This window comes from Scyliorhinus torazame, chromosome 4 (genome assembly GCF_047496885.1).
Source record: "Scyliorhinus torazame isolate Kashiwa2021f chromosome 4, sScyTor2.1, whole genome shotgun sequence".
Lineage (NCBI taxonomy): Eukaryota > Metazoa > Chordata > Chondrichthyes > Carcharhiniformes > Scyliorhinidae > Scyliorhinus > Scyliorhinus torazame.
The window spans coordinates 341,232,854-341,258,698 of NC_092710.1; the positions used below are offsets into that span (position 1 = coordinate 341,232,854).

The 25,845-nt window shown below is 52.3% G+C and overlaps 1 protein-coding gene across 1 annotated transcript in view; it reads left to right on the forward strand.

The window, feature by feature from the left end:
- LOC140411186 (inactive tyrosine-protein kinase 7-like) overlaps positions 1-25,845 on the forward strand; it is a 473,753-nt gene that overhangs the window by 230,121 nt on the left and 217,787 nt on the right. The window contains exon 5 of the mRNA XM_072500275.1: positions 7,245-7,392. Coding sequence (XP_072356376.1) covers positions 7,245-7,392 — 148 coding nt within the window. The remainder of the gene's footprint in view (positions 1-7,244; positions 7,393-25,845) is intronic.

A 25,845-nucleotide genomic window follows, 5' to 3' on the forward strand; every position in this document is an offset into this window, starting at 1 on the left:
GTCAGAGACTTTTTCCCAGGGTAGAGGGGTCAATTAAGGGTGTGGAATGCCCTGCCTGCAACAGTAGTGGACTCGCCAACACTAAGGGTATTCAAATGGTCATTGGATAGACATATGGACGATAAGGGAATAGTGTAGATGGGCTTTCGAGTGGTTTCACAGGTCGGCGCAACATCAAGGGCCGAAGGGCCTGTACTGCGCTGTAATGTTCTATGTATTACGAGGGGGCATAGGTTTAAGGCCTTGCGAGGGGCAAGGTTGAGAGGAGGTGTACGAGGCAAGTTTTTTTTACACAGAGGGTCGTGGGTGCCTGGAACTCGGTGCCGGAGGATAGTGACGTTTAAGGGGCATCTTGACAAATACAGGTATAAATGGTAATAGAGGGATATGGACCCCGGAAGTGTAGAAGCTTTTAGTTAAGCTGGGCAGCATGGTCGGCTCTGGCTTGGAGGGCCGAAGGACCCGTTATGGTGCTGTACTTTTCTTTGTTCTTTGTTGTTTGTTCACTCCAGCCCCACCCGCTCACCCCCAAGCTCTATCCCCAATTCCTCCTCTCATTTCCGTCTTATCTCCTCCACTGGTGCCTTCTCCGTTAATAACAACCACCCATAGCTATCCACAACCCTCCCTTCCCCTAGCTCATCCTGAGTTAGCAATTTATAGCCTTTACTTTAGCAGCTGAGTAAACAAAGGGAGTTCTTCCCGAACAAAATCCCGCACCTGCATACACCTGAATTCATTCCCCCTCGGCAGCTGGAACTTTCCCTGCAACTCCTCTAGCCCTTCCCTATGCCAGCTCCTGTACGTTGCGTCTATCCCTGGTGTGAACCTATGATTCCCACAAGCTAGGGCCAATAGTGACATCCCCCACTCCAAAGTGTCGCCTCAGCTGGTTCCATGTCTTGAGGGACAGCACCACGATTCGACTGTTGTATACCTACCCAGGGAGGACAGAAGGAGGGCCCATAAACTCACCCCCACACAGGAAGCCTCCTCCACCTGAACCCACTCAGAACCTGTCCCTTCCCCCACCCCATCCCCCACCAGCATCTCACCTTCTCCACATTTGTCGCCCAATAGTAATACAGCAGGTTTGGGAATGCCAGCTCCCCTACCCGCCGTCCTCTCTTCTACCCAGTTACCAAAACCTTACTTTGGCCAGCTTAAATGGCAAGGCACCCAAATTCGCACTCCTCCCTGGGCGTTCATCGGGAATATCTCACTTTTTGCCACATTCAGTTTCTGCCCAGAAAAGGCGGCAAACTCCCCAGTAGGTCCGTTATTTTCCCCATTCACTCCAGTGGGCCCAAAACATATAGCAACAAATCAGTGGTGTACAATGCCACCTCAGCCCAAACCCAAACCGCCCAAGATCTCAAACAGCTATCTCCATTCTACCCGATCAAAAACCTTCTTTGTGTCCATTGATATAGTAACCTCCGGGCTTTGTCCCTTGATGGAGTCATTGTCACATTCAGTAACCTCCTGATGTTGCTCAACAACTGCCTAAACCCACGGTCCCCCCCCCAAACTACTACGTAACCATTCTTTTCACCCTTACACTGCTTCCGTTTACTAGCAGCTACTGTGCATCCCCCACCTCCATCCTTCGGAAAGCCCCAACCCAGGTCTCCTCTACCAGAACCCTCTGCCCCTCACTCCAGCAGGGGAAATAAGCCCAAAACTCAGAACCATCCCCTCATTGACCAAAACAAAAGCAAGACGACATGTGCAAAAAAACAACATAACACTTACAAAACTTGTATATACATATCGAGACAAAAACAGAAAGGTTCCACCATTTGTCCTCGCCCAACCCATGCTCCTTGACGAAGTCATTTCCCTCCTCTGGCATCGTAAAATAATGTTTGTTGCCCTTGAAGGTCATTGGGTTTGACCGGGTACAACACCCCGAACGGACCTTGCTCCGAAAGAGCGCCGCCTTGCCCTTGTTTAAAACCCGCTGCCATTTGGCCAGGTCAGCGCTGGTAAATCCGGATTTGATTCCCCTCCCAGCTACAGTCTCGGAATGCTCTCCTCCTTCTGAAACTCCGTCCGCGGCGGCTCCCCAGCTCTCTGCCTCTGTCATAATGATCAGTAGGCACCATCCACCTCCAGGGCTTATCAAAGACCCCCTCCTTGACCAGCTTCACGATCATCCTTGATATGTAGTCTGTGGTACTCGTTCACTCCGCCCCCAACGGCAGCCACACAGTTTGTAGATTCTGCCGCTTATACCAATTCCCCTGGATGTCCACCTTTGCCCTCAGCACCTCGCCACCTCCGCCTTCAATGAGGCAATCCCGTCACTGTGGTCCGACACCACCCTTTCCAACGCTTGGAATCGTAAGGTGCGACGATCCATGCGCTTCTCCACAAGTTCCTGCTCCAAGGTACCGCAACGAGGGTCTACTGCTCCCTCAATTGCCTTGGACCAGTCCTTGTGCATCTCTTTCTGATGATGCCGAAACTCCCTCTTGCTCCACAGGCAGTGTGGTAGGTGATGATGATGCATCGAACTCCGCTATTCTTTCAGTTGCTGAACCACGCGGATCCTCCACCTCCTGAGCCGAGGCTTTACTCGACTTTTGACGGGTGTTATAGCCCACCGACATTTCACTTTGGAGGAGAAGCCAACTCCCTCCACTTAATCTGCACTTTTACAAGCAAGGTGCCCATGAACCAGGCAGAAAGGGCCAAAACCGAAGCCTCCAAGCAGGAGCCACCTTTTGTGCGACCCATCAGCTCATGCCTGCCACCAGAGGTCAGCCAGGGTTTTAAATAACATTACAATAAAATATAATGGGAACATTTTCTACATCTATCACAGCAATGAGATTAAATTGCTATGGGAGTTTGAATGTTGTGTCATAGTCTTTGTAATGATGTCATCTAGACTTCATTTTGTTCCTTGAATTGCTGTGCAATCAGATTCAAGTAACTCTGCAATTTAGTCGTTGTGAATCCCCATTTCTGCACTTTGTGACACATCACACAGGAAACGTCCTTTTTTATCAGTTCTCAAGAGTTCAAATAGATTCAGCTGATTGGTGGACTTCCTTTTGTGCTGTTATTCTGTGATGCATTGCAGTGTTTTGCATCTTTGTGATTGATTTCAATAGAATTCAGTCCTTGTGCAGATGCAACATTGTGATTTTAGTGATTTAAATTGAAAACTGCATTTCTACAATGATACCAACTGCACATGTTCAGTAGAGTACCCAATTCTTTATTTCCCAATTAAGAGGTAATTTAGTGTAGCCAATCCACCTATCCAGCACATCTTTGGGTTGTGGGGGTGAGACACTGGGAGAATGTGCAAACTCCACATTTCCCTGGGTCGAAGCCTGGTTCTAGGCACCTTGAGGCAGCAATGCTAACCACTACGCCACCGTGCTGCACTCTGTTCATACAAGCTGCTTTATCCTCCACTCGACTTCCATTCCGAATTCTCTATCTTTAGCTGCCTACATAGTTCCAATGAAACTATAGGAACAGCACCTCATTTTTCAGCTAGGCGCTTCACGGCCTTCCGGACTCAACCTTGAGTTCAACAATTTCAGATCAGTAATAGCCTTTTTCTCTTTTTTTTTTTTGGTGACCCAATACTCTTCTTTTGCATCATCGTCCTTTTGTCATTTAACCTCTCCTGCCTTCCACCCTACCAAAATCCTTTCCTTCAATTCTTCACCCATCCCCACCAATTACCCTGACTCTACCCTTGTTTAAAATCTGTTAGATTTCTAATATTTCTCCAGTTCTGACAAAGGCCTATCAATATTTCTCTCCACCGAGGCTGCCAGCATTTTCTGTTTTTATTTATACTTCACATCGTGTGTGGTCGGGTGCTAAAATTATCATCTCCAAATGAAGAAGCCGTGTTGTACCCTGTGATGCTTATGTGCTCAGCACTTGGATAAGCACCAATTTCAAGCTGCCAGCTGCATAGACCTCGAGCTTTGGAAACTGACGGTCCGGGAATTCCACCCAAGGTGTAGTCAAAGCAGCAACAAACCCTCAAAACTGCATCTTTGAATATCTCCAGCTTTCCCGGATTATCGATAGAATGAATGTGTTCTCTTTACATTTAGTTGAAAGCGACTGAGAAAAGCAGGTGGAGTTTATTCTGCTCCCATTCAGGTCTTTACGTTCTATAATGGTCCGTGGCAATTATTTATTCCAGGGAAATATTTTGGCCATTCTTAATGATTGTGCCTTTTTATAGGTTGAAGTTTGCTGCTGGTTAATTTGATCACTTTGGCAATGTTTTAATTGTCCCTTTGTGACCTAATTAACTAAGGTTATGTTTGGAGCAGTCATTAAAGCTCAGCTCCTATGGGCATTGTGTCCTTGCACGCAATATATTTCCTTAGGTAGTTGTACTCTACACAGTTGGAAAAATAGACATGTGCAAAACGTATACAGTAACACTGTATCCGATTATTAGTTAAATGGGGCGGCTTTATTGGAATTTTGTGACTAAACATGTTGTATAATGTTTCCAGTGTTATTGTCGAAGTTTGCAAATTAAGTTCCTGGTTATGCTGAGTTTCTTGGTGCTGATGGACAATCAATAGAGCTCGACTTGGCTCCAAGCCACTCGAGCTTTATGAGGAGATTTATTTTTAATTCATTCATGGAATGTGGGCATCGTTGGCCAGGCAAGCATTTATTGTCCATTCCTAATTGCCCTTGAGAAGGTGGTGAGCTGTCTTTGTGAACCGTTGCAGCTCCTGATGTGTAGGTACATCCACAGTGCTGTTAGGGAAGGATTTCCAGGATTTAGTCTCAGCAACTGTGAAGGAACGGCGACATATTTCCAAGTCAGGATGGTGAGTGGCTTCCATGTGGTGGTATTTCCATGTGTCTTTTTAAGAAAAAGTTAGAGTGCCCAATTCTTTTTTTTTTTCAATTAAGGGGCAATTTTAGCGTTGCCAATTCACCTACCCTGCACATCTTTGGGCTATGCAGACGTGGAGAGAATGTGCAAACTCCACATGGACAGTGACCCGGGGCCGGGATTGAGGCAGCAGTGCCACTCCATGTGACTTCTGCCCTAATGTTTCTAGCTGGTAGCAGTTGTGGGTTTGGAAGGTGCTGTCGAAGGTGCCTTGATGAGTTCCTGCAGTACAGAGGGAGTAAATGTTTGTGGATGGGGTGCCGATCTGTTGTCCAGTGACACTTTCCACAAAGCTGATATGATGAGGGGAAGATGGTGCTTGATTGTGATTCATTAAACAGCATGAGACATTTGTTCAGATTGCAAATAAAGATTGATCTGTTAAGTAAGGTAATATCTAAAATGAACCATACGTAGATTAAGCTTGGTGGGTGGAGGGAAGTGGACAAGTACTTTGGAATAAATTCCGTCTTATCCTCAATATTCAGTTACTGTATAAAATTGGATGTTAAATCTGATGCAGATGAATTCATAATGATATAATCCGACCAGGTTAAAGGGTGAAAGTACTATATTGGAATCCTGCTTGATTAGCTGTGACACTGTGCTCGCTGTGCCAAGGGACATGATTATGCAAAGAAGCATGACTGCTTTATTTGCCAAGGGTGAAAGTTCTGGATGGATTTGCCTGCTTCCAGGATTTTTCCTCCTTCCATGCATTCGTCAAAGTAATTATCTGATGCAGTTCCTTTTAGCCTCACTGACAGAGTGATTGACATTTGCACGACATGCTTGAAGCATGAAAAACACTCCAGCAGTGAATCTGACAAACGGGCTGAACTTTAGTCTTGTTACGGTAGCAAATAGGTTCATTTTAAAATCTGTTGTTTCTCAGTTGCAAACGTTTGGTTGGGGGTCTGTTCCAGGTCAGTATAGCCTCCTGAAGTCTTGCCCAGGGTTTTGTGAACCTGACACTTAATTCCTCCTCCTACCTACCTCCTACCTACCTTTGTTAACCATGTGGCATCGCAATGCTTAAAATTCTAAATGGTTTAAATCTTCAAAAACTCCTTCATTGCACATGAAAGCAGAGAAAGAAGGAAAATCCATGTGTTACTTGCGAACCCTGAATAGGGACTTGAACTATTGATCTTGCTCAGTTTTTTTGTTAGCCATTCCAGCTCTATACATAATTCCAATTTTCTGCCCACTCTGCCATTCGGACCCATGCTGTACCTCCCTTTTCAACATTGAATTGATTCTGTGACTGTGGTGGCATAGGACATTACATTCTGCTTTCACAGTGAACTTGAATGTAGAATTGCTTTGTCAGTTAACTTTATTCTCTATTCTGTTTGAGATACTGGAGATAACAGTCTTTCTCTAATTATCTGCCAATTATCCTTTATTTGTGTTAAGTGCCTTTGTCAGAACATCACAGTCCATTGCATACAGCCCTATTTTTCCAGATTTTCCTCTACTTCATATGTTCATAATATATAGGACCATTTGGCCCATCGAGTCTGCTCCACCATTCGATCACGGCTGATCTCATCCTGGCTTTAATTCCACCGTCGTGCCCGCTCTTCATAACCCTTCAACTCATTACCAGTTAAAAATCTGTCTAACTCTTGACATTTACTCACTGTTCCAGCATCCACCACACTCTGGGGTAGCGAATTCCACAGATTCACAACCCTTTGGGAGAAGTAGTTTCTCCTCAACTCTGTTTTAAGTTTGTTGCCTCTTATCCTGAGACTATGACCTCTTGTTCTAGAATGCCCCAAAAGAGAAGCATCCACTCCAAGTCTACTTTATCCATACCTTTTATCATCATGTCTTCCTCAATTTGATCTCCCCTCATTCTTAAGTCACTTTGTCCCAGATATAGTTCTAGTGAATCATTGCTGGACTCTGCAAAACTGGTATTTCTTACCTAATTTATTGGGTCCAAAACTGAATGCATTATTCTAAATGAAGTTGGACTAGTGTCTGTCTGACTATAATAGTCTAATTCACTGGTGTATTGTAATTCTGTACCCCTCACGCTTATGTTCTGCATCCGATTAGATTTGTGGGTGGCAACTGTGAGAAGAGGTTTAATGCCAAATGTACCTGGATCTCTAAGATCCTATGTTCGTGTATGCTTGTTGTACTCCCGTTTAGATTGCATTCCCACATCTTGTTCTTGCAGCCAGCTAGGTTTTCATGCAAGGTAATATGTCCAAATACTGATGCAGAGGTTGGGAGAAGTCACTTTTCTGTGACCCGTATAAATGAAATAGTAACAGATGACCAACTTATGCTTGATGTGTTATAAGTTTTATTTGTCACTATTTTTTAGATGCCAGTTTTCCGCAACCTGTAATCCGGCCTCAGGACCAGATTGTCAATAAGAAGGAGGATGCCCTGTTTCACTGTCAGTTCACAGCTACACCTCTCCCCACACAAGAATGGCTATTTGATAATTCCATCATCCATAACTCATCACGGTAAAGTTTTTTTCTAAGCGTTTGATGTACAGAGCAATAATTGAAAGACAATGAGCAGCATGTTGATTATGAACTGGACTTGGTGCGAAGTGTATATCCACTGGGGAAACACATTCAGCATTATGGACCAGAATGCATTCTTGTCCTTTTCTTTCCTTCCTCCTTCCTTTACGCACTTGAAAGGTTCAAAATGACGAAAGGCAAATGGACTGCGGATGTTAGTGAGTTCTGTAAGCAATGTCAAATTCGTAGGTGGATGTCGGAGCAGGATAGAGGTGAAGGACACATTTACAGCGAATATCAGCAAATTCTTTAAACATGTTAATTTGTGGCATTTTACTGGTGAATGCTCCATAGCAACCAGCCACCAACGCTGTACCCTAATGTCAGCTACTGGCCACCAACCCTGTACCCTAATGTCAGCTGCTATCCACCAACCCTGTACCCTAATGTCAGCCGCTAGCCACCAACACTGTACCCTAATGTCAGCTACTGGCCACCAACTCTGTACCCTAATGTCAGCCGCTAGCCACCAACCCTGTACCCTAATGTCAGCTACTGGCCACCAACCCTGTACCCTAATGTCAGCCGCTAGCCACCAAACCTGTACCCTAATGTCAGCCGCTAGCCACCAACCCTGTACCCTAATGTCAGCCGCTAGCCACCAACCCTGTACCCTAATGTCAGCTACTGGCCACCAACTCTGTACCCTAATGTCAGCCGCTAGCCACCAACCCTGTACCCTAATGTCAGCTACTGGCCACCAACCCTGTACCCTAATGTCAGCCGCTAGCCACCAACCCTGTACCCTAATGTCAGCTACTGGCCACCAACCCTGTACCCTAATGTCAGCCGCTAGCCACCAACCTTGTACCCTAATGTCAGCTACTGGCCACCAACTCTGTACCCTAATGTCAGCCACTGGCCACCAACCCTGTACCCTAATGTCAGCCGCTAGCCACCAACCCTGTACCCTAATGTCAGCTACTGGCCACCAACCCTGTACCCTAATGTCAGCCACTAGCCACCAACCCTGTACCCTAATGTCAGCCGCTAGCCACCAACCCTGTACCCTAATGTCAGCCGCTAGCCACCAACCCTGTACCCTAATGTCAGCTACTGGCCACCAACCCTGTACCCTAATGTCAGCCACTAGCCACCAACCCTGTACCCTAATGTCAGCCGCTAGCCACCAACCCTGTACCCTAATGTCAGCCGCTAGCCACCAACCCTGTACCCTAATGTCAGCTGGTGGCCATCAACCCTGTACCCTAATGTCAGCAACTATCCACCAACCCTGTACCCTAATGTCAGCTACTCGCCACCAACCCTGTACCCTAATGTCAGCCACTGGCCACCAACCCTGTATCCTAATGTCAGCTACTAGCCACCAACCCTGTACCCTAATGTCAGCTGGTGGCCACCTACCCTGTACCCTAATGTCAGCTACTGGCCACCAACCCTGTACCCTAAAGTCAGCCACTGGCCACCAACCATGTACCCTAATGTCAGCCACTGGCCACCAACCCTGTACCCTAATGTCAGCCACTGGCCACCAACCCTGTACCCTAAAGTCAGCCGCTAGCTTCATCCCTGTACCCTAATGTCAGCCACTGGCCACCAACCCTGTACCCTAATGTCAGCCACTGGCCACCAACCCTGTACCCTAATGTCAGCCGCTAGCCACCAACCCTGTACCCTAATGTCAGCTACTGGCCACCAACCCTGTATCCTAATGTCAGCCGCTAGCCACCAACCCTGTACCCTAATGTCAGCTACTGGCCACCAACTCTGTACCTAATGTCAGCTGGTGGCCACCAACTCTGTACCCTAATGTCAGCCACTTGCCTCCAACCCTGTACCCTAATGTCAGCTACTGGCCACCAACTCTGTACCTAATGTCAGCTGGTGGCCACCAACTCTGTACCCTAATGTCAGCCACTTGCCTCCAACCCTGTACCCTAATGTCAGCTACTGGCCACCAACTCTGTACCTAATGTCAGCTACTGGCCACCAACCCTGTACCCTAATGTCAGCCACTTGCCTCCAACCCTGTACCCTAATGTCAGCTACTAGCCACCAACGCCTGTACCCTAATGTCAGCTACTGGCCACCAACCCTGTACCTAATGTCAGCTGGTGGCCACCAACCCTGTACCCTAATATCTGCAGCTAGCCACCAACCCTGTACCCTAATGTCAGCCACTGGCCACCAACCCTGTACCCTAATGTCAGCCACTGGCCAACAACCCTGTACCCTAATGTCAGCCACTTGCCTCCAACCCTGTACCCTAATGTCAGCCACTGGCCACCAACCCTGTACCCTAATGTCAGCTACTGGCCACCAACCCTGTATCCTAATGTCAGCCACTGGCCACCAACCCTGTACCCTAATGTCAGCAGCTAGCCGCCAACCCTGTACCCTAATGTCACCCACTAGCCACCGACCTTGTACCCTTATGTCAGCTACTGGCCACCAACCCTGTACCCTAATGTCAGCCACTGGCCACCAACCCTGTACCCTAATGTCAGCTACTGGCCACCAACCTTGTACCCAAAAGTCAGCTACTGGCCACCAACCCTGTACCCTAATGTCAGCCACTGGCCACCAACCCTGTATCCTAATGTCAGCCGCTAGCCACCAAACCTGTACCCTAATGTCAGCCGCTAGCCACCAACCTTGTACCCTAATGTCAGCTACTGGCCACCAACTCTGTACCCTAATGTCAGCCACTGGCCACCAACCCTGTACCCTAATGTCAGCCGCTGACGACCAACCCTGTACCCTAATGTCAGCCACTGGCCACCAACCCTGTACCCTAATGTCAGCCGCTAGCCACCAACCCTGTGCCCTAATGTCAGCCGCTAGCCACCAACCCTGTACCCTAATGTCAGCTGCTGGCCACCAACCCTGTATCCTAATGTCAGCCACTGACCACCAACCCTGTATCCTAATGTCAGCTACTGGCCACCAACCCTGTACCCTAATGTCAGCTACTGGCCACCAACCCTGTACCCTAATGTCAGCTGCTGGCCACCAACCCTGTACCCTAATGTCAGCTGCTGGCCACCAACCCTGTACCCTAATGTCAGCTACTAGCCACCAACCCTGTACCCTAATGTCAGCCACTGACCACCAACCCTGTATCCTAATGTCAGCCGCTAGCCACCAAACCTGTACCCTAATGTCAGCCGCTAGCCACCAACCTTGTACCCTAATGTCAGCTACTGGCCACCAACTCTGTACCCTAATGTCAGCCACTGGCCACCAACCCTGTACCCTAATGTCAGCCGCTGACCACCAACCCTGTACCCTAATGTCAGCCACTGGCCACCAACCCTGTACCCAAATGTCAGCCGCTAGCCACCAACCCTGTGCCCTAATGTCAGCTACTAGCCACCAACGCCTGTACCCTAATGTCAGCTACTGGCCACCGACCCTATACCTAATGTCAGCTGGTGGCCACCAACCCTGTACCCTAATATCTGCAGCTAGCCACCAACCCTGTACCCTAATGTCAGCCACTGGCCACCAACCCTGTACCCTAATGTCAGCCACTGGCCACCAACCCTGTACCCTAATGTCAGCCACTTGCCTCCAACCCTGTACCCTAATGTCAGCCACTGGCCACCAACCCTGTATCCTAATGTCAGCCACTGGCCACCAACCCTGTACCCTAATGTCAGCAGCTAGCCGCCAACCCTGTAGCCTAATGTCACCCACTAGCCACCGACCTTGTACCCTTATGTCAGCTACTGGCCACCAACCCTGTACCCTAATGTCAGCCACTGGCCACCAACCCTGTACCCTAATGTCAGCTACTGGCCACCAACCTTGTACCCGAAAGTCAGCTACTGGCCACCAACCCTGTACCCTAATGTCAGCCACTGGCCACCAACCCTGTACCCTAATGTCAGCTACTGGCCACCAACCCTGTACCCTAATGTCAGCCACTGACCACCAACTCTGTACCCTAATGTCAGCCGCTAGCCACCAACCCTGTACCCTAATGTCAGCCGCTAGCCACCAACCCTGTACCCTAATGTCAGCCACTGGCCACCAACCCTGTAGCCTAATGTCAGCCGCTGACCACCAACCCTGTACCCTAATGTCAGCCACTGGCCACCAACCCTGTACCCTAATGTCAGCCGCGAGCCACCAACCCTGTGCCCTAATGTCAGCCGTCAGCCACCAACCCTGTACCCTAATGTCAGCCGCTAGCCACCAACCCTGTGCCCTAATGTCAGCCGCTAGCCACCAACCCTGTACCCTAATGTCAGCCACTTGCCTCCAACCCTGGACCCTAATGTCAGCTACTGGCCACCAACCCTGTACCTAATGTCAGCTGGTGGCCACCAACCCTGTACCCTAATATCTGCAGCTAGCCACCAACCCTGTACCCTAATGTCAGCCACTTGCCTCCAACCCTATACCCTAATGTCAGCCACTTGCCTCCAACCCTGTACCCTAATGTCAGCTACTAGCCACCAACCCTGTACCCTAATGTCAGCCACTGGCCACCAACCCTGTACCCTAATGTCAGCCACTTGCCTCCAACCCTGTACCCTAATGTCAGCCACTGGCCACCAACCCTGTACCCTAATGTCACCCACTAGCCACCGACCTTGTACCCTTATGTCAGCTACTGGCCACCAACCCTGTACCCTAATGTCAGCCACTGGCCACCAACCCTGTACCCTAATGTCAGCTACTGGCCACCAACCTTGTACCCTAAAGTCAGCTACTGGCCACCAACCCTGTACCCTAATGTCAGCCACTGGCCACCAACCCTGTACCCTAATGTCAGCTACTGGCCACCAACCCTGTACCCTAATGTCAGCCACTGACCACCAACCCTGTACCCTAATGTCAGCCGCTAGCCACCAACCCTGTACCCTAATGTCAGCCGCTAGCCACCAACCTTGTACCCTAATGTCAGCCACTGGCCACCAACCCTGTACCCTAATGTCAGCCGCTGACTACCAACCCTGTACCCTAATGTCAGCCACTGGCCACCAACCCTGTACCCTAATGTCAGCCGCTAGCCACCAACCCTGTGCCCTAATGTCAGCCGTCAGCCACCAACCCTGTACCCTAATGTCAGCCGCTAGCCACCAACCCTGTGCCCTAATGTCAGCCGCTAGCCACCAACCCTGTACCCTAATGTCAGCCACTTGCCTCCAACCCTGGACCCTAATGTCAGCTACTGGCCACCAACCCTGTACCTAATGTCAGCTGGTGGCCACCAACCCTGTACCCTAATATCTGCAGCTAGCCACCAACCCTGTACCCTAATGTCAGCCACTTGCCTCCAACCCTATACCCTAATGTCAGCCACTTGCCTCCAACCCTGTACCCTAATGTCAGCTACTAGCCACCAACCCTGTACCCTAATGTCAGCCACTGGCCACCAACCCTGTACCCTAATGTCAGCCACTTGCCTCCAACCCTGTACCCTAATGTCAGCCACTGGCCACCAACCCTGTACCCTAATGTCAGCCACTGGCCACCAACCCTGTACCCTAATGTCAGCTACTGGCCACCAACCCTGTACCCTAATGTCAGCCACTGGCCACCAACCCTGTACCCTAATGTCAGCAGCTAGCCACCAACCCTGTACCCTAATGTCAGCAGCTAGCCGCCAAAGCTGTACCCTAATGTCACCCACTAGCCACGAACCCTGTACCCTAATGTCAGCCACTGGCCACCAACCCTGTAGCGTAATGTCAGCTACTGGCCACCAACCCTGTACCCTAATGTCAGCCACTGGCCACCAACCCTGTACCCTAAAGTCAGCTACTGGCCACCAACCCTGTACCCTAATGTCAGCCACTGGCCACCAACCCTGTACCCTAATGTCAGCTACTGGCCACCAACCCTGTACCCTAATGTCAGCCACTGACCACCAACCCTGTATCCTAATGTCAGCCGCTAGCCACCAACCCTGTACCCTAATGTCAGCCGCTAGCCACCAACCTTGTACCCTAATGTCAGCTACTGGCCACCAACTCTGTACCCTAATGTCAGCCACTGGCCACCAACCCTGTACCCTAATGTCAGCTGCTGACCACCAACCCTGTACCCTAATGTCAGCCACTGGCCACCAACCCTGTACCCTAATGTCAGCCGCTAGCCACCAACCCTGTGCCCTAATGTCAGCCGCTAGCCACCAACCCTGTACCCTAATGTCAGCCACTGACCACCAACCCTGTATCCTAATGTCAGCCGCTAGCCACCAAACCTGTACCCTAATGTCAGCCGCTAGCCACCAACCTTGTACCCTAATGTCAGCTACTGGCCACCAACTCTGTACCCTAATGTCAGCCACTGGCCACCAACCCTGTACCCTAATGTCAGCCGCTGACCACCAACCCTGTACCCTAATGTCAGCCACTGGCCACCAACCCTGTACCCAAATGTCAGCCGCTAGCCACCAACCCTGTGCCCTAATGTCAGCTACTAGCCACCAACGCCTGTACCCTAATGTCAGCTACTGGCCACCGACCCTATACCTAATGTCAGCTGGTGGCCACCAACCCTGTACCCTAATATCTGCAGCTAGCCACCAACCCTGTACCCTAATGTCAGCCACTGGCCACCAACCCTGTACCCTAATGTCAGCCACTGGCCACCAACCCTGTACCCTAATGTCAGCCACTTGCCTCCAACCCTGTACCCTAATGTCAGCCACTGGCCACCAACCCTGTATCCTAATGTCAGCCACTGGCCACCAACCCTGTACCCTAATGTCAGCAGCTAGCCGCCAACCCTGTAGCCTAATGTCACCCACTAGCCACCGACCTTGTACCCTTATGTCAGCTACTGGCCACCAACCCTGTACCCTAATGTCAGCCACTGGCCACCAACCCTGTACCCTAATGTCAGCTACTGGCCACCAACCTTGTACCCGAAAGTCAGCTACTGGCCACCAACCCTGTACCCTAATGTCAGCCACTGGCCACCAACCCTGTACCCTAATGTCAGCTACTGGCCACCAACCCTGTACCCTAATGTCAGCCACTGACCACCAACTCTGTACCCTAATGTCAGCCGCTAGCCACCAACCCTGTACCCTAATGTCAGCCGCTAGCCACCAACCCTGTACCCTAATGTCAGCCACTGGCCACCAACCCTGTAGCCTAATGTCAGCCGCTGACCACCAACCCTGTACCCTAATGTCAGCCACTGGCCACCAACCCTGTACCCTAATGTCAGCCGCGAGCCACCAACCCTGTGCCCTAATGTCAGCCGTCAGCCACCAACCCTGTACCCTAATGTCAGCCGCTAGCCACCAACCCTGTGCCCTAATGTCAGCCGCTAGCCACCAACCCTGTACCCTAATGTCAGCCACTTGCCTCCAACCCTGGACCCTAATGTCAGCTACTGGCCACCAACCCTGTACCTAATGTCAGCTGGTGGCCACCAACCCTGTACCCTAATATCTGCAGCTAGCCACCAACCCTGTACCCTAATGTCAGCCACTTGCCTCCAACCCTATACCCTAATGTCAGCCACTTGCCTCCAACCCTGTACCCTAATGTCAGCTACTAGCCACCAACCCTGTACCCTAATGTCAGCCACTGGCCACCAACCCTGTACCCTAATGTCAGCCACTTGCCTCCAACCCTGTACCCTAATGTCAGCCACTGGCCACCAACCCTGTACCCTAATGTCACCCACTAGCCACCGACCTTGTACCCTTATGTCAGCTACTGGCCACCAACCCTGTACCCTAATGTCAGCCACTGGCCACCAACCCTGTACCCTAATGTCAGCTACTGGCCACCAACCTTGTACCCTAAAGTCAGCTACTGGCCACCAACCCTGTACCCTAATGTCAGCCACTGGCCACCAACCCTGTACCCTAATGTCAGCTACTGGCCACCAACCCTGTACCCTAATGTCAGCCACTGACCACCAACCCTGTACCCTAATGTCAGCCGCTAGCCACCAACCCTGTACCCTAATGTCAGCCGCTAGCCACCAACCTTGTACCCTAATGTCAGCCACTGGCCACCAACCCTGTACCCTAATGTCAGCCGCTGACTACCAACCCTGTACCCTAATGTCAGCCACTGGCCACCAACCCTGTACCCTAATGTCAGCCGCTAGCCACCAACCCTGTGCCCTAATGTCAGCCGTCAGCCACCAACCCTGTACCCTAATGTCAGCCGCTAGCCACCAACCCTGTGCCCTAATGTCAGCCGCTAGCCACCAACCCTGTACCCTAATGTCAGCCACTTGCCTCCAACCCTGGACCCTAATGTCAGCTACTGGCCACCAACCCTGTACCTAATGTCAGCTGGTGGCCACCAACCCTGTACCCTAATATCTGCAGCTAGCCACCAACCCTGTACCCTAATGTCAGCCACTTGCCTCCAACCCTATACCCTAATGTCAGCCACTTGCCTCCAACCCTGTACCCTAATGTCAGCTACTAGCCACCAACCCTGTACCCTAATGTCAGCCACTGGCCACCAACCCTGTACCCTAATGTCAGCCACTTGCCTCCAACCCTGTACCCTAATGTCAGCCACTGGCCACCAACCCTGTACCCTAATGTCAGCCACTGGCCACCAACCCTGTACCCTAATGTCAGCTACTGGCCACCAACCCTGTACCCTAATGTCAGCCACTGGCCACCAACCCTGTACCCTAATGTCAGCAGCTAGCCACCAACCCTGTACCCTAATGTCAGCAGCTAGCCGCCAAACCTGTACCCTAATGTCACCCACTAGCCACGAACCCTGTACCCTAATGTCAGCCACTGGCCACCAACCCTGTAGCGTAATGTCAGCTACTGGCCACCAACCCTGTACCCTAATGTCAGCCACTGGCCACCAACCCTGTACCCTAAAGTCAGCTACTGGCCACCAACCCTGTACCCTAATGTCAGCCACTGGCCACCAACCCTGTACCCTAATGTCAGCTACTGGCCACCAACCCTGTACCCTAATGTCAGCCACTGACCACCAACCCTGTATCCTAATGTCAGCCGCTAGCCACCAACCCTGTACCCTAATGTCAGCCGCTAGCCACCAACCTTGTACCCTAATGTCAGCTACTGGCCACCAACTCTGTACCCTAATGTCAGCCACTGGCCACCAACCCTGTACCCTAATGTCAGCCGCTGACCACCAACCCTGTACCCTAATGTCAGCCACTGGCCACCAACCCTGTACCCTAATGTCAGCCGCTAGCCACCAACCCTGTGCCCTAATGTCAGCCGCTAGCCACCAACCCTGTACCCTAATGTCAGCCGCTAGCCACCAACCCTGTACCCTAATGTCAGCTACTGGCCACCAACTCTGTACCTAATGTCAGCTGGTGGCCACCAACTCTGTACCCTAATGTCAGCCACTTGCCTCCAACCCTGTACCCTAATGTCAGCTACTAGCCACCAACGCCTGTACCCTAATGTCAGCTACTGGCCACCAACCCTGTACCTAATGTCAGCTGGTGGCCACCAACCCTGTACCCTAATATCTGCAGCTAGCCACCAACCCTGTACCCTAATGTCAGCCACTTGCCTCCAACCCTGTACCCTAATGTCAGCCACTGGCCACCAACCCTGTACCCTAATGTCAGCCACTGGCCACCAACCCTGTACCCTAATGTCAGCCACTTGCCTCCAACCCTGTACCCTAATGTCAGCCACTGGCCACCAACCCTGTACCCTAATGTCAGCCACTGGCCACCAACCCTGTACCCTAATGTCAGCCACTTGCCTCCAACCCTGTACCCTAATGTCAGCCACTGGCCACCAACCCTGTACCCTAATGTCAGCCACTGGCCACCAACCCTGTACCCTAATGTCAGCCACTGGCCACCAACCCCGTACCTTAATGTCAGCTACTGGCCACCAACCCTGTACCTAATGTCAGCTGGTGGCCGCCAACCCTGTACCCTAATGTCAGCTGCTGGCCACCAACCCTGGACCCTAATGTCAGCTACTGGCCCCCAACCCTGTACCCTGATGTCAGCTACTAGCCACCAACCCTGTACCGAAATGTCAGCCACTAGCCACCGACCTTGTACCCTTATGTCAGCTACTGGCCACCAACCCTGTACCCTAATGTCGGCTACTGGCCACCAACCCTGTACCCTAATGTCAGCCACTGGCCACCAACCCTGTACCCTAATGTCAGCTACTAGCCACCAACCCTGTACCCTAATGTCAGCCACTGGCCACCAACCCTGTACCCTAATGTCAGCCGCTAGCTTCATCCCTGTACCCTAATGTCAGCCACTGGCCACCAACCCTGTACCCTAATGTCAGCCACTGGCCACCAACCCTGTACCCTAATGTCAGCCGCTAGCCACCAACCCTGTACCCTAATGTCAGCTACTGGCCAACAACTCTGTACCCTAATGTCAGCCACTGGCCACCAACTCTGTACCCTAATGTCAGCCACTGGCCACCAACCCTGTACCCTAATGTCAGCCACTGGCCACCAACCCTGTACCCTAATGTCAGCCGCTAGCTTCATCCCTGTACCCTAATGTCAGCCACTGGCCACCAACCCTGTACCCTAATGTCAGCCACTGGCCACCAACCCTGTGCCCTAATGTCAGCCGCTAGCCACCAACCCTGTACCCTAATGTCAGCCGCTAGCCACCAACCCTGTACCCTAATGTCAGCTACTGGCCACCAACTCTGTACCTAATGTCAGCTGGTGGCCACCAACTCTGTACCCTAATGTCAGCCACTTGCCTCCAACCCTGTACCCTAATGTCAGCTACTGGCCACCAACCCTGTACCCTAATGTCAGCTACTAGCCACCAACGCCTGTACCCTAATGTCAGCTACTGGCCACCAACCCTATACCTAATGTCAGCTGGTGGCCACCAACCCTGTACCGTAATATCTGCAGCTAGCCACCAACCCTGTACCCTAATGTCAGCCACTGGCCACCAACCCTGTACCCTAATGTCAGCCACTGGCCACCAACCCTGTACCCTAATGTCAGCCACTTGCCTCCAACCCTGTACCCTAATGTCAGCCACTGGCCACCAACCCTGTATCCTAATGTCAGCCACTGGCCACCAACCCTGTACCCTAATGTCAGCAGCTAGCCGCCAACCCTGTACCCTAATGTCACCCACTAGCCACCGACCGTGTACCCTTATGTCAGCTACTGGCCACCAACCCTGCACCCTAATGTCAGCCACTGGCCACCAACCCTGTACCCTAAAGTCAGCTACTGGCCACCAACCCTGTACCCTAATGTCAGCCACTGGCCACCGACCCTGTACCCTAATGTCAGCTACTGGCCACCAACCCTGTACCCTAATGTCAGCCACTGACCACCAACCCTGTACCCTAATGTCAGCCGCTAGCCACCAACCCTGTACCCTAATGTCAGCCGCTAGCCACCAACCTTGTACCCTAATGTCAGCCACTGGCCACCAACCCTGTACCCTAATGTCAGCCGCTGACCACCAACCCTGTACCCTAATGTCAGCCACTGGCCACCAACCCTGTACCCTAATGTCAGCCGCTAGCCACCAACCCTGTGCCCTGATGTCAGCCGTCAGCCACCAACCCTGTACCCTAATGTCAGCCGCTAGCCACCAACCCTGTGCCCTAATGTCAGCCGCTAGCCACCAACCCTGTACCCTAATGTCAGCCACTTGCCTCCAACCCTGGACCCTAATGTCAGCTACTGGCCACCAACCCTGTACCTAATGTCAGCTGGTGGCCACCAACCCTGTACCCTAATATCTGCAGCTAGCCACCAACCCTGTACCCTAATGTCAGCCACTGGCCACCAACCCTGTACCCTAATGTCAGCCACTTGCCTCCAACCCTGTACCCTAATGTCAGCCACTGGCCACCAACCCTGTACCCTAATGTCAGCCACTGGCCACCAACCCTGTACCCTAATGTCAGCTACTGGCCACCAACCCTGTACCCTAATGTCAGCCACTGGCCGCCAACCCTGTACCCTAATGTCAGCTGCTGGCCACCAACCCTGGACCCTAATGTCAGCTACTGGCCCCCAACCCTGTACCCTGATGTCAGCTACTAGCCACCAACCCTGTACCGAAATGTCAGCCACTTGCCTCCAACCCTGTACCCTAATGTCAGCCACTGGCCACCAACCCTGTATCCTAATGTCAGCCACTGGCCACCAACCCGGTACCCTAATGTCAGCAGCTAGCCACCAACCCTGTACCCTAATGTCACCCACTAGCCACCGACCTTGTACCCTTATGTCAGCTACTGGCCACCAACCCTGTACCCTAATGTCAGCTACTGGCCACCAACCCTGTACCCTAATGTCAGCCACTGGCCACCAACCCTGTACCCTAATGTCAGCTACTAGCCACCAACCCTGTACCCTAATGTCAGCCACTGGCCACCAACCCTGTACCCTAATGTCAGCCGCTAGCTTCATCCCTGTACCCTAATGTCAGCCACTGGCCACCAACCCTGTACCCTAATGTCAGCCACTGGCCACCAACCCTGTACCCTAATGTCAGCCGCTAGCCACCAACCCTGTACCCTAATGTCAGCTACTGGCCAACAACTCTGTACCCTAATGTCAGCCACTGGCCACCAACTCTGTACCCTAATGTCAGCCACTGGCCACCAACCCTGTACCCTAATGTCAGCCACTGGCCACCAACCCTGTACCCTAATGTCAGCCGCTAGCCACCAACCCTGTACCCTAATGTCAGCTACTGGCCACCAACTCTGTACCTAATGTCAGCTGGTGGCCACCAACTCTGTACCCTAATGTCAGCCACTTGCCTCCAACCCTGTACCCTAATGTCAGCTACTGGCCACCAACTCTGTACCTAATGTCAGCTACTGGCCACCAACCCTGTACCCTAATGTCAGCTACTAGCCACCAACGCCTGTACCCTAATGTCAGCTACTGGCCACCAACCCTATACCTAATGTCAGCTGGTGGCCACCAACCCTGTACCGTAATATCTGCAGCTAGCCACCAACCCTGTACCCTAATGTCAGCCACTGGCCACCAACCCTGTACCCTAATGTCAGCCACTGGCCACCAACCCTGGACCCTAATGTCAGCCACTTGCCTCCAACCCTGTACCCTAATGTCAGCCACTGGCCACCAACCCTGTATCCTAATGTCAGCCACTGGCCACCAACCCTGTACCCTAATGTCAGCAGCTTGCCGCCAACCCTGTACCTAATGTCACCCACTAGCCACCGACCGTGTACCCTTATGTCAGCTACTGGCCACCAACCCTGTACCCTAATGTCAGCCACTGGCCACCAACCCTGTACCCTAATGTCAGCTACTGGCCACCAACCTTGTACCCTAAAGTCAGCTACTGGCCACCAACCCTGTACCCTAATGTCAGCCACTGGCCACCAACCCTGTACCCTAATGTCAGCTACTGGCCACCAACCCTGTACCCTAATGTCAGCCACTGACCACCAACCCTGTACCCTAATGTCAGCCGCTAGCCACCAACCCTGTGCCCTAATGTCAGCCGTCAGCCACCAACCCTGTACCCTAATGTCAGCCGCTAGCCACCAACCCTGTGCCCTAATGCCAGCCGCTAGCCACCAACCCTGTACCCTAATGTCAGCCACTTGCCTCCAACCCTGGACCCTAATGTCAGCTACTGGCCACCAACCCTGTACCTAATGTCAGCTGGTGGCCACCAACCCTGTACCCTAATATCTGCAGCTAGCCACCAACCCTGTACCCTAATGTCAGCCACTTGCCTCCAACCCTATACCCTAATGTCAGCCACTTGCCTCCAACCCTGTACCCTAATGTCAGCTACTAGCCACCAACCCTGTACCCTAATGTCAGCCACTGGCCACCAACCCTGTACCCTAATGTCAGCCACTTGCCTCCAACCCTGTACCCTAATGTCAGCCACTGGCCACCAACCCTGTACCCTAATGTCAGCCACTGGCCACCAACCCTGTACCCTAATGTCAGCTACTGGCCACCAACCCTGTACCCTAATGTCAGCCACTGGCCACCAACCCTGTACCCTAATGTCAGCAGCTAGCCACCAACCCTGTACCCTAATGTCAGCAGCTAGCCGCCAAACCTGTACCCTAATGTCACCCACTAGCCACCAACCCTGTACCCTAATGTCAGCTACTGGCCACCAACCCTGTACCCTAATGTCAGCCACTGACCACCAACCCTGTATCCTAATGTCAGCCGCTAGCCACCAACCCTGTACCCTAATGTCAGCCGCTAGCCACCAACCTTGTACCCTAATGTCAGCTACTGGCCACCAACCCTGTACCCTAATGTCAGCCACTGGCCACCAACCCTGTACCCTAATGTCAGCCGCTGACCAGCAACCCTGTACCCTAATGTCAGCCACTGGCCACCAACCATGTACCCTAATGTCAGCCGCTAGCCACCAACCCTGTGCCCTAATGTCAGCCGCTAGCCACCAACCCTGTACCCTAATGTCAGCCGCTAGCCACCAACCCTGTACCCTAATGTCAGCTACTGGCCACCAACTCTGTACCTAATGTCAGCTGGTGGCCACCAACTCTGTACCCTAATGTCAGCCACTTGCCTCCAACCCTGTACCCTAATGTCAGCTACTAGCCACCAACGCCTGTACCCTAATGTCAGCTACTGGCCACCAACCCTGTACCTAATGTCAGCTGGTGGCCACCAACCCTGTACCCTAATATCTGCAGCTAGCCACCAACCCTGTACCCTAATGTCAGCCACTTGCCTCCAACCCTGTACCCTAATGTCAGCCACTGGCCACCAACCCTGTACCCTAATGTCAGCCACTGGCCACCAACCCTGTACCCTAATGTCAGCCACTTGCCTCCAACCCTGTACCCTAATGTCAGCCACTGGCCACCAACCCTGTACCCTAATGTCAGCCACTGGCCACCAACCCTGTACCCTAATGTCAGCCACTTGCCTCCAACCCTGTACCCTAATGTCAGCCACTGGCCACCAACCCTGTACCCTAATGTCAGCCACTGGCCACCAACCCTGTACCCTAATGTCAGCCACTGGCCACCAACCCCGTACCTTAATGTCAGCTACTGGCCACCAACCCTGTACCTAATGTCACCCACTAGCCACCGACCTTGTACCCTTATGTCAGCTACTGGCCACCAACCCTGTACCCTAAAGTCAGCTACTGGCCACCAACCCTGTACCCTAATGTCAGCCACTGGCCACCAACCCTGTACCCTAATGTCAGCTACTGGCCACCAACCCTGTACCCTAATGTCAGCTACTGACCACCAACCCTGTACCCTAATGTCAGCCACTGACCACCAACCCTGTATCCTAATGTCAGCCGCTAGCCACCAACCCTGTACCCTAATGTCAGCCGCTAGCCACCAACCTTGTACCCTAATGTCAGCTACTAGCCACCAACGCCTGTACCCTAATGTCAGCTACTGGCCACCAACCCTGTACCTAATGTCAGCTGGTGGCCACCAACCCTGTACCCTAATATCTGCAGCTAGCCACCAACCCTGTACCCTAATGTCAGCCACTTGCCTCCAACCCTGTACCCTAATGTCAGCCACTGGCCACCAACCCTGTACCCTAATGTCAGCCACTGGCCACCAACCCTGTACCCTAATGTCAGCCACTTGCCTCCAACCCTGTACCCTAATGTCAGCCACTGGCCACCATCCCTGTACCCTAATGTCAGCCACTGGCCACCAACCCTGTACCCTAATGTCAGCCACTTGCCTCCAACCCTGTACCCTAATGTCAGCCACTGGCCACCAACCCTGTACCCTAATGTCAGCCGCTAGCCACCAACCCTGTACCCTAATGTCAGCCGCTAGCCACCAACCCTGTACCCTAATGTCAGCCGCTAGCCACCAACCCTGTACCCTAATGTCAGCTGGTGGCCATCAACCCTGTACCCTAATGTCAGCTACTATCCACCAACCCTGTACCCTAATGTCAGCTACTCGCCACCAACCCTGTACCCTAATGTCAGCCACTGGCCACCAACCCTGTACCCTAATGTCAGCTACTAGCCACCAACCCTGTACCCTAATGTCAGCTGGTGGCCACCTACCCTGTACCCTAATGTCAGCTACTGGCCACCAACCCTGTACCCTAAAGTCAGCCACTGGCCACCAACCATGTACCCTAATGTCAGCCACTGGCCACCAACCCTGTACCCTAATGTCAGCCACTGGCCACCAACCCTGTACCCTAAAGTCAGCCGCTAGCTTCATCCCTGTACCCTAATGTCAGCCACTGGCCACCAACCCTGTACCCTAATGTCAGCCACTGGCCACCAACCCTGTACACTAATGTCAGCTGTTAGCCACCAACCCTGTACCCTAATGTCAGCTACTGGCCACCAACTCTGTACCCTAATGTCAGCCACTGGCCACCAACCCTGTACCCTAATGTCAGCCACTGACCACCAACCCTGTACCCTAATGTCAGCTACTGGCCACCAACCCTGTATCCTAATGTCAGCCGCTCGCCACCAAACCTGTACCCTAATGTCAGCTACTGGCCACCAACTCTGTACCTAATGTCAGCTGGTGGCCACCAACTCTGTACCCTAATGTCAGCCACTTGCCTCCAACCCTGTACCCTAATGTCAGCTACTGGCCACCAACTCTGTACCTAATGTCAGCTGGTGGCCACCAACTCTGTACCCTAATGTCAGCCACTTGCCTCCAACCCTGTACCCTAATGTCAGCTACTGGCCACCAACTCTGTACCTAATGTCAGCTACTGGCCACCAACCCTGTACCCTAATGTCAGCCACTTGCCTCCAACCCTGTACCCTAATGTCAGCTACTAGCCACCAACGCCTGTACCCTAATGTCAGCTACTGGCCACCAACCCTGTACCTAATGTCAGCTGGTGGCCACCAACCCTGTACCCTAATATCTGCAGCTAGCCACCAACCCTGTACCCTAATGTCAGCCACTGGCCACCAACCCTGTACCCTAATGTCAGCCACTGGCCACCAACCCTGTACCCTAATGTCAGCCACTTGCCTCCAACCCTGTACCCTAATGTCAGCCACTGGCCACCAACCCTGTACCCTAATGTCAGCAGCTAGCCGCCAACCCTGTACCCTAATGTCACCCACTAGCCACCGACCTTGTACCCTTATGTCAGCTACTGGCCACCAACCCTGTACCCTAATGTCAGCCACTGGCCACCAACCCTGTACCCTCATGTCAGCTACTGGCCACCAACCTTGTACCCAAAAGTCAGCTACTGGCCACCAACCCTGTACCCTAATGTCAGCCACTGGCCACCAACCCTGTATCCTAATGTCAGCCGCTAGCCACCAAACCTGTACCCTAATGTCAGCCGCTAGCCACCAACCTTGTACCCTAATGTCAGCTACTGGCCACCAACTCTGTACCCTAATGTCAGCCACTGGCCACCAACCCTGTACCCTAAAGACAGCCGCTGACCACCAACCCTGTACCCTAATGTCAGCCACTGGCCACCAACCCTGTACCCTAATGTCAGCCGCTAGCCACCAACCCTGTGCCCTAATGTCAGCCGCTAGCCACCAACCCTGTACCCTAATGTCAGCTGCTGGCCACCAACCCTGTACCCTAATGTCAGCCACTGACCACCAACCCTGTATCCTAATGTCAGCTACTGGCCACCAACCCTGTACCCTAATGTCAGCTACTGGCCACCAACCCTGTACCCTAATGTCAGCTACTCGCCACCAACCCTGTACCCTAATGTCAGCTGCTGGCCACCAACCCTGTACCCTAATGTCAGCTACTAGCCACCAACCCTGTACCCTAATGTCAGCCACTGACCACCAACCCTGTATCCTAATGTCAGCCGCTAGCCACCAAACCTGTACCCTAATGTCAGCCGCTAGCCACCAACCTTGTACCCTAATGTCAGCTACTGGCCACCAACTCTGTACCCTAATGTCAGCCACTGGCCACCAACCCTGTACCCTAATGTCAGCCGCTGACCACCAACCCTGTACCCGAATGTCAGCCACTGGCCACCAACCCTGTACCCAAATGTCAGCCGCTAGCCACCAACCCTGTGCCCTAATGTCAGCCGCTAGCCACCAACCCTGTACCCTAATGTCAGCCGCTAGCCACCAACCCTGTACCCTAATGTCAGCTACTGGCCACCAACTCTGTACCTAATGTCAGCTGGTGGCCACCAACTCTGTACCCTAATGTCAGCCACTTGCCTCCAACCCTGTACCCTAATGTCAGCTACTAGCCACCAACGCCTGTACCCTAATGTCAGCTACTGGCCACCAACCCTGTACCTAATGTCAGCTGGTGGCCACCAACCCTGTACCCTAATATCTGCAGCTAGCCACCAACCCTGTACCCTAATGTCAGCCACTTGCCTCCAACCCTGTACCCTAATGTCAGCCACTTGCCTAAAACCCTGTACCCTAATGTCAGCTACTGGCCACCAACCCTTTACCCTAATGTCAGCCACTGGCCACCAACCCTGTACCCTAATGTCAGCTACT